This window comes from Chelonoidis abingdonii, chromosome 12 (genome assembly GCF_003597395.2).
Source record: "Chelonoidis abingdonii isolate Lonesome George chromosome 12, CheloAbing_2.0, whole genome shotgun sequence".
Taxonomy (NCBI): domain Eukaryota; kingdom Metazoa; phylum Chordata; order Testudines; family Testudinidae; genus Chelonoidis; species Chelonoidis abingdonii.
The window spans coordinates 6,716,700-6,726,395 of NC_133780.1; the positions used below are offsets into that span (position 1 = coordinate 6,716,700).

Here is a 9,696-nt window from a genome sequence, read left to right on the forward strand (position 1 = left end):
TCAGGAACCCCGCCTCTAACCTTTTTGCCCGCCCGTGAAACAAGAGCACGCACGCTCAAGCGTCGCGTCGCCCAAGTCCAACCCCGAGTGTTACTGCCAAGTTCCTCCCCCCCGAGTGTCCACGTCGTCGCAAGTTACCTGCCCCCGAGCGTCACAGATGCCCAGTTCCTGCCCCCCGAGCGTCGTGGTCGCCCATGGTCCCCGCTCCCCTGAGCGTCGCATCGCGCCGCCCAAGTCCCCCACCCTCCGGAAGCACCGCCCTGCACATGAGCACCCGAGTCCCCTACCGGCCCCGAGCATCGCATCACACCCAAATCCCCGTCCCTGAGCACCGCACTGCGCTGCGCAAGTCCTGCCCCGAGTGTTGCATGGCCGCAAGTCCCTGCACCCCTCTCAAGCACGCACTGCGCCGCCCAAGTCCCCACCCCACCAAAGTGTCGCGTTGTGCGTCCAAGTCACCGCCCCCCGAGCACCAGGCACTGAAGCCGCCAGCCGAGCACGACCGCCCAAGGTCCCCGGCCCCCAGCACTAGGCCATGCTTCTCCGGCCCCGCCTGCCCCCCAGCGGGCCACCGCCAGCGCGAACAAAAAAAACAAAAACAAACGCCAAGTGCCGCCCGTCCCGGTGCGCCCCAAGCCTTGTGCTTGGTAAGATGGTGTTTGGAGCCGGCCCTGCTCTAATCCAGTCATGATTTCAAAAAGAAGTTCCGGTTTCCCACTGAAGATTGTGACTTTTCCAAAACATCAGTTAATCAGAAGGATTGGCTGTGCTGTTGCAGCAAGTTCGCACCCAGTATATTGAGAGACAAGGGGATGATGTGGCGATCTTTTTATTGATCAACTTCTGTTGAAGAACAGAGAGGGCAACGCTTTCCAGCAACACAGACCTAAAGATGAGCTTGTGAGCTCCAAAGCTTGTCTTTCCAACAAACGGACTTGGTCCCATAAAAGATATGATCAACCTCACTTGGTGTAAGTTTCATCAAAACTCAAAACTTCTGAAAAACCAAGAAATACAGAGTTAGAGGTACAGCCAGTGCCAGCCTCAACCCGCGCCCATGGGGCTGTCAATAGTCACTGGAAATGTCTGCTGTGCCCCAGCTGGCTTCCTGGTGTGGGGTGTAGCTAGACCAAATGGTAAAGGAATTAGTTGGAGCAGCTTTGGAGAGCCTGTACTCCATGAGAGGATAGGAGATTAATTTGAGGGCTTCATGCTGTCACTGGGCTGCATTTCTTGCGACCATGGCTCCACAGCCCCCTGCCACTCCTGGCTCACCAAGGCACGCATTTCAGAATTTTTTTCAGGGGGAGGAAGCAACTTTAAACATATTCCAGGCCAGTGTGAAAGTAGTAGAGGGAACTTACCAGTACACTGGGTCCCTGCCTGCGTAGGTGGGGGCTGGTCTGCCCACCTCCCAGGGAAAAGCTTGGATGGCAGGGGTTGGGGCTGGGAACCAGCTCCCACAGCCAGCCTTCATGGCTGTCACTGCCTGCAGCAACTGGTAGCGCCGCAAGCCCTTTTAAATTGCCAGAGCAGCCGCCTGGGCAGCTGCAGCTTTTGCTTCCTCTCATACGAACGACCCCAACGCAGGGTGTGGCAGCTACTGGACGCCTACCGGCAGGGCGTCGATGGGGGTGAGCAAAGGGGCAGCGACGTTTAAAAGCCAGGCACTGCTTTTGACATTGCATGTACGGGCCAGTACCGGGCCAGTTTCCACTGGTTCGCTGTACCGGCCCACGCCAGCCCAACTTTCACCTCCCGATGTCCAATGAACAATGGTAGGCCCCTGAAACTCTAGTTTTTTTGCAGATAACTTAGGCATTAGCTGAGAGTGAGCAGTGTATTAATTCTACAGCAAGCAGAAGAAATACATAGAGAGTACAGGGCGGCGGCTCCAGACACAACCCACCAAGCACGTGCTTGGGGCTGCACTTCGGGCGCGGTGTCACTTCCGGGTTTGTTTTCGGTTTTTTGGTATCGGACCCGTCACGGCAGCGCTAGGAGGGAGCGGGGCTTGGACCCAAGGCACCATGGGGGGTGGCGGGGACTTAGGCGGCGCCGTGCTCGGAGGGCGGGGACTTGGATGCGCGTGCGGTGCTCGGGGGTGGGGACTTTTGGGGCTGCGCAGCTGCGGTGCTCGGGGGTCGGGGATTTGGCGGCGCAGTGCGGTCTTGCGAACGAGAACGTTCGGGGGGGCGGGGACTTGGCGGATGCAGTGGCGCCCGGGGGGTTTTGTGGGCCTCAGGGGGCGAGACGCTTGGGCGACGCGACTTCGGGCTGAGACTGCGGCGCCATGGGGGGGGCGGGACTTGGGCGGTGCCACACGTACAACTTGGGGGCGGGGACTGGGACTGCGCAACGTGCGGCGATCGCAACAGTCGGGCGGCGACCCGGCGGTGCGGCCGGTCGCTAGGGGGCGGGGTCTTGGCGACGCGACAGCGGTTCGCTAGGGGCTGAACATGGCGACCATCGGGGGGCGCGTCGAGGAACTTGGCGGCGCGTGCCACCGGAGCAAACTTGGGGCGGGGGACTTGGGCTAGCGCAGTGCGGCGATCGAAAGGGGCTGGGGACGGGGGCGGGTGCGGGCGCTAGGGGGCGGGGTCTTGAGGGGCGGACAAGATGCTCGGAGGGGGCGGGGACGTGGGCGGTGCGGCCCTCGCGGGGGTGGGGTCTTGGGCGGTGCGACGCTGGGAGGCGGCAGAAATGTTAGCCCCTAGCCCAGCACCCACCCCGATTGCAGCCTCACTCCCCCGCTTCCAGCCCAGCTCTGCCCTCAATCCCTCGCCACCCCCAGCCCAGCTCCTCCCTTATCCCCGGCTCTGCTTTCAGCCCCAGATCCTGGACTCAGCCAACTGCGGTGTAATGGGGTGGGGGCTGAGACAGGCTCCATTACTGGTAAGTGGGGGCGGGACGGGAAAAGTCTGCGCACCACTGATCCACTCTGATCGCCTTAAGAGGAGTTTGAATAGAAATAACCTCTGTCTTAACTGTCATGTTGGTGATAAAGAGGAGTTTCTCTTTTCTTGTTTTATTGCTAACACACAATATGAGTATTTCTGTTTAATTTTTAGGCAATCGAGATATAGAAATTGGTAAGTGTCATTATCCTTCCTCTGACAAGGATTTTTTTTGTGTGTGTCATTGGATCTTCGTGTGGCCGTTTGTTTAAATGTTGTGGAGTTCTCTGTAAAATTTAACTTCTACAATTTGTTGTAATATGAAAACTCTCTTTTTGTTTACTTGCTTTTTATTATTCTTTTGTGGAAAGGTCAGTGTAATTATTTAAAATGTGGGGGCCCACTAAAGTGGAGAGATTTTGTACCAAAAGCTAATTTGAAAAACTGATAAGTTATAGAGTCACAGAGTTTAAGAAGAGAAGGTACCACTGGATCCTTTTGTCTGATGTTCTGAAGATGTTGATTTCTCTCAGCCTTTTCTGTTGTATTCATGATAAAGAGAAATAAAACATAAGAAAAGGGAAATGCCTAAAAAATACTATTTATTTCTCTTTCATTTTCAGAGAAATGAGATAAATTTAAGTGTCATTATCCTTCCTCTGAAAAGAAACTTTTTGTACCAGATTGGAGTCTCATGTGGCTGTTTGTTTAATTGTGGTGGGGTTGTTTGCTTTGAAATTTTAAATTTTAAAATTATTCAATAGGAAACATTTTTAGTTAGTTTGCTTTTTTTATCATCATTATTCTTTGAGGGTTTGTTCGTTAATGTAACTTTACAAAATGTGGAGAAAGACTAAACTGGATGAATTTCACACTAAAAGCTTATCTGGAAAATTGATAAGCAATAGAATAATAGAGTAGGTAATGGCCAAAAAAAATATGGCCCAGGAGGAATTGTGGGAAGGCACTGGAGGACTATCAGCACCTGAGATGATTATCTTCCCTCCACACTGCAAAGTGGGCATGTAACCAGCCTGAATTAAAGTGGTACCTGGGCTACAGCCTAAACCTAAAGTCTTGCCAGCTAACCTGGGTGCAAAGCACCACCAACCTTGAGTCACAGTTTTTGTGCTTGCGCAATAAACAGATTGAGGCAACAGCCAGATAAGATCCTGAGCTAACTCTGCAGTGAAGATCCACCCTGCGAGAGAGAGACACATGCAATCCAGTGGAGATTGTGATAAACTTATAACTTTCTTTTTCCTTCAGTGTATTTAGTTTGTACAATATTGAATCATACAATACGTGTTCAGATCTCTTCTCCTCTCTAATTATGTGGCTGGTTTTAGGGTGGAGAAGATCCGTGGCACCTATAGAAGAAGGTAATTAAAGGTCATATTTTATCAATGTCCAAATATTCATTCCGATGAGGCAATATGCCTCTTTTTCTTTATATATGGAAGTGGAGGTGATAGTTCAGGGCAGACCTCCCCAGCACCCTGCATTTCACGGTGCATCACAGGGTGAGGTGGGGTTTGTGCCTATGTCCTACCACACCATAATGAATCCATAGCATATTGCATCTACTCTTTCCGCCTCTTCACGGCTTGCATATGCACTGCACCCTGCAGAGATCTGTGATAGCAGCTGCCACCCAATGTATGGAACCAGTAGGACATACACCTCCACAGCCACTTCTCCAGGGGGAGTTTTTTTTATGTTCCTGTGCTGATATCCAATCTCCAGTGTCCCTTTGTTTCTTCCTTCCTCTTTTCCCCTGTGAAGAAAGCCAGGAGCTTTGCAGTTACCCCACACTGACGGGGTGATCAGGGACTGTGTCTGTGTGAGACCCTTGCTTCTGTCTCAAGCAAAGGAACAGAACCTTGATCACAGACGGGCTCCCCTGGCTCCATTCTACAGATCTGGGAAGCTCCTGTGATCAGCGCTGTGAGCTTGTCTCTTTTCTCCTGTCTCCATCCACCGTGACCCCAGCATGGTCTCATCTCTGGTAAACAGGATGTCAAGTCAGCCTCCCCATCACTAGCATGACCCTCTCCCTTTTTCCACCAGCCACCTATTCTGTACCTCCTCCCTAGTGGTGGATTTGCCACTGGGACAATGGGTCCTGTGCCCAGGGGCTCCAGAAAAATGGGTGTCTCTGTGCCCCAACCCGCTCTGCCTGCCCACTGCTCCTGCCAGAGAGTGGGGTCAGGGCTTGGGGACTTGCCCCATCTGCCCAGCATTCCAGCCAGGGAATGGGGTCAGGGTGTGGGGTCTTGCCCTGTTCTGCAGGTGGAGCACCAGGTGGGCAGAGCAGGGCACACCCCCATGCCCCAGCCCTAATTCCCCAGCAGGAGTGTGTGTGTGTGGGGATTTCTACGGGCAGAAGGTGTGGGGAGGGGCCCTTACTTACTATGGCCCACAGCCACACAAAACCTTCATTTGTTCTGGCTCCTCCCACACACATAGCTTCTACCATGAACCTGCTTCCCTTGTTTAGCCCCTCAGTCTCCCAGGATAACGTACTTTTGTGCTGCAACTACTGCTCAGCAGTGACATTCTCGGCAGGTTCAATCCTGGTACCTTTTGGCTTGTTGCTGTCCCATCTGTGAGATTTCAGAGCAGGCCGGGTGCAGTGGGGAGGCCCCATAGCAAAGTCCAGCACAGCAGGGGCAGCGGGGACACAGAGAGATTTAAGGTGGGAGGGGAGCTTTGTCAATGTTGACTGAAGTTTACCATGTCCTGGGGGCTCCCAGAGTATCTAGTCCCCTCCCCAGGGAAACATGGGGGAAGGAGAGGTGAGATTCTGAGTCTCAGGCCTGGCCCAGCTGTTCCTGTCGCTGACACATCTCTGCCAGGGGAGTGACTCTCCCCAGCACTGTGCTGAGATCTCAGAGCTGACAGGTAAATCCTGGAGGAAGGAGATTCCTTGAGTCATTCCCCAGCTGGGGCAGATTCTGTCACTGACACCATCAAACCTTCCCCCAGGGCTGAGCTCTGCCCCTAACACTCTGATTCTCTCTCCCCAGCGCATGTGACTCTGGATCCAGACACGGCTCATCCCGAGCTTGTCGTGTCTGAGGATCAGAAAAGTGTGAGATGGGCAGGCACACGGCGGCAACTGCCCGACACCCCTGAGAGATTTCACTGTTGGGCTTGTGTGCTGGGCTGTGAGGGATTCACCTCAGGGAGACATTGCTGGGAGGTGGGGGCTGGGGTATTCTGGGCTGTGGGGGTGGCCAGAGAGTCTGTGGGGAGGAAGGGATGTACCAGCCTCAGCCTTGAGGGGGGGATCTGGGCTGTGGGGCAGTGGTGGGGTCAGTTCCGGTCTCTCACTGACCCTGTGACTCCCCTGCCCCTGAGCCAGGTCCCCAGCAGGATCCGGGTTTGGACTGTGACCGGGGGCAGGTGACATTTATCGATGCTGGTGACGAGGCCCCGATCTTCACTTTCCCGCCGGGCTCCGTCCCTGGGGAGAGAATCCGACCCTGGTTCTGGGTGTGGGACAGACACACCCGGCTTCGACTGTGTCCCTGAGACACACAGCAGAGGGGGGAACCAGAAATCAGTCTCTCTAGCCTCATGGATCCCAGTCTCTGTGACCTTGGAGGACTCCCATCTACCCAGAACCTGGCTCCTCATCTCTATGACCTGTGGAAGCCCCTCCCCTTCCCTGCAGCCCTGAGGGGCAGAGGTGGGGGCTGGACCGGGGGTAGCACTAACAGGCGGGCAGGGGACAGGCGGAGGTGGGGGTGGCAGGGACACAGCATTGATCAATCAGGGTTTGGGGGGTTGGGGAGAAGCAGCAGCAGCAGGGAGCGGTTTGTACAGATCTGTGGGATTAGATCTCATGGGGTCTCCCAGCCAGAGCTCCTGCAGCAGGGACACGGTCACTACAGGGCAACTGGTAACACTGTAATGGTCACACACCCATGGGGGGAGGGGGAGATGGGTGCAGATTGATGGAAAAACCATGTTACTGAAAGTGAGACTGTAGCTCATTAATTCCCTATATTAATCCCTGGCCATTGGTGCTATTTTAGTGCCATTAATCAAACTGTTCTCAGTAGCTGGGGATCTCCTGGCCATCCTGCTGTTATTAAAGCTCCTTCTCAGCTCCCTTTACTTTGCTACTTTCCAGCTACTGACTGTAAATAAACCATTGCAAACAATTCTTCTTCTTTGTTCCACTTTACTGTCCCAGCTGCAGGTGATGGGGGCAGAGTCCTGGGATTTGCTTCCTGACTTGGTTGTGTTCCCCCAGCCCCCCCAGGAAATATTGTGCCTCTAGGAGGAGAGTTTGGGTTTTACTGGGATGTGTCACTCCTGTGGTGCAGCTCTACTGCCCAAGCAGGGCAGAGGAGAAAAAAAAAAAAGCCACGATCGGCAGCAATTCGGCGGCGGGCCTTTCCCTCCGAGAGGGACTGAGGGACCCACCACCGAATTGCCGCCGAAGAGCCTGTAGCCGGCCCTTGCCTCGGGTGCAAAAATTTCTTGTTACGGCTCTGGCCAGCGCGATGCCCTGGGCGCCAGGGCTGTGAGCTCCTGCCAGGCGGTGTGGTGCAGAGCTGCCAGCCTGCCCTGGTGCTCTGGGCTGCGTGGCATGGCTGGCTTTCGCTGGACAGCACACTAATGGGAAGGGAGCAGGCGGGTTGGATAGGGGGCAGGGGGCTCTGGAGGGGCAGTCAGCGGGTGGGGTATGGATATGGGTCGGGGCAGTCAGTGGACTGGGAATAGCGGGTTGCATAGGGGACAGTGGTCCAGGGGACAGTTAGGGAACGGGGGAGAGTTCTGGGGGGGATGATCAGGGGACAGGGAGCAGTGGGGGTTGGATGGGGCAAGGGTCTGGGGGGGCAGGAAGCTAGGGGGATGGGATAACGGGCAGGGACCTGGCCACACCCAGCCTCCATACCATTTCCGAACCCTGATGTGGCCCTTGGTCCTGAAGCTTTGCCCACCTCTGACGTAGGAGGAAGGAGGCCTAAGAGAAGGAGAGCAGAGCATCCTTTGTGCTTCCTCTTACTTGGAAGGGTCTGTTGGAAGAACTGAGTATAGTCAGAGTAGAATAAACTTGTTAATATTATATAAATAAATATGTATGTAGAGAAATGTTTGATGACATAATTTTTTTGCAATGTGTAATTCATACTTAGGTCCGTCCCTCGCATTAGCCTTAGGTCCCTTATAACCTTCATCCAGTTCTGTCTCTAGGATAGAGCAGCTGGTGGTTTTAACCGTAGAGACCCGTGGTCAGTAGCTACCCCGACTCTGCTGCTGGGAATGTGGGTGCACCGGCAGGGGGAGCAGGGAGATGCAGCAGGGGAGGAAGCAGAAAAGCAGCAAGATAGACAGGAGAACCTAAGGGGACTCTCTGTGACTCCATGTTCAGGCTGTTCTAGTGCTTGAGTGTTCTCACTTGATACCTAGGAGGTGAAGTCTAAATACAGGACACACAACCAGTGGGAGGTCTGTGCCCTGGTTTATAACTGTTTGCTCTGAGGTTGGTACTCACATTCGTGAGCTGCTGCACACAGCTTGAAGGGAGAAGTGAACATGGGTCTTCCACATACCAGCTGAATGCTCTCACCATGGGGCTAAATGTTATAAGACAGGTGATAGCACCAAAACCACCTGCTTCTCTCCCGCCCTCCTGTGGAGCGAGGCAGGTGCCTACCTCATTCCAGCAAGAAACACCTTAGGCGCCTGAGCCACCTGACTTCAGATGCTGGGTTCCCATCTGTGGGTTGCTAAGCAGACATCGACGCCCCTCTGCAGCTCTGATTTAGGCACGCGTCTGTGATGGGCGGCAGGGTTTAGAACACCCCTCCCCTCTTGTTCCCTCCCCGATTGGCTAGCTTAGATGGCTCCTCGCCTAGTGAGCTGGCTTTTGTGAATCGCACTGTAAGGTGCCTGTGATGCCCATGCATTGGATAGGGCGTTTAGGCCCCTAACTCAGCTTTGCAGAGTTGCAGACTGTGATTTTCAAGTTGCCTGTAAATTAAGCCCTGTGATGCTCAGCACTGCAACACCAAGTCATGGATCGCATCCTGTGCAACCAGCCTCCAATCCACAGAGCACAGCTGAGCAATTCCTGATTGACGTGGGTGTGTACAGGACAGAGACAGCACAGCTGGAAAGTGCAGGGCCAGCTCCAGACACCAGCCCACCAGGCACATGCTTGGGGTGGCACCTCGGGACAGGGCGGCACTCGGGGTTTGTTTTTGTTTTTATTTGGTTCGGGCGGGCGGGGCTTGAGAGGCGGGGCACCGTGCTGGGGGGCGGTGACTTGGGCGGTGCGGCACTCGGGGTGGACTTCAGCGGCACGTGCTCGGGGGGGCAGGGACTTGGGCGGTGCAGTGCGGTGCTCGGAGGGGGAGGGAATTGGTCGACGCGATGCTCGGGGGGCGGGGACTTGGGTGGTGCGACGCTCGGGGAGAGGCAGTGCTCTTTGTTTTCACTTGGGGCAGCAAAAATGTTAGAGCCAGGCCTGCCCTGATGAGAGATACCCTAAGCTGGAGAGTTAAGGGGCACAGCGGTACTCTGGTTCCAGATTATGCCCCAGGGATCCCGTCACAAAGAGAGCACCAGGTCTGCTGACCAATCAGAACTTAGAATCAATGAACGCCGTTTGATCCCTGTTTAACTCCTACCTGAGAACACAGCTGGGTTGGGCTTTAACCTTCAACCTTAAAGCAATAAAGAGACTCCCTTCCCATAAACTCCAGTGGAGCAGGACAAAGGCTGTTTATTACTGAAGGAATTAAAAGGAGAGTTTCCCTTTGGATGAAAAATATAATGC

The 9,696-nt window shown here is 54.4% G+C and overlaps 1 protein-coding gene across 1 annotated transcript; it reads left to right on the top strand.

Moving 5' to 3' along the window:
• Positions 1-194: 194 nt before the first annotated feature.
• Positions 195-7,462, top strand: LOC142047617 (butyrophilin subfamily 1 member A1-like). The gene is given in 5 exon segments (XM_075071505.1): positions 195-624; positions 3,072-3,092; positions 4,247-4,279; positions 5,927-6,280; positions 6,283-7,462. Coding segments are annotated over 5 exon segments (990 nt in total). The 3' UTR covers positions 6,435-7,462.
• Positions 7,463-9,696: the final 2,234 nt, after the last annotated feature.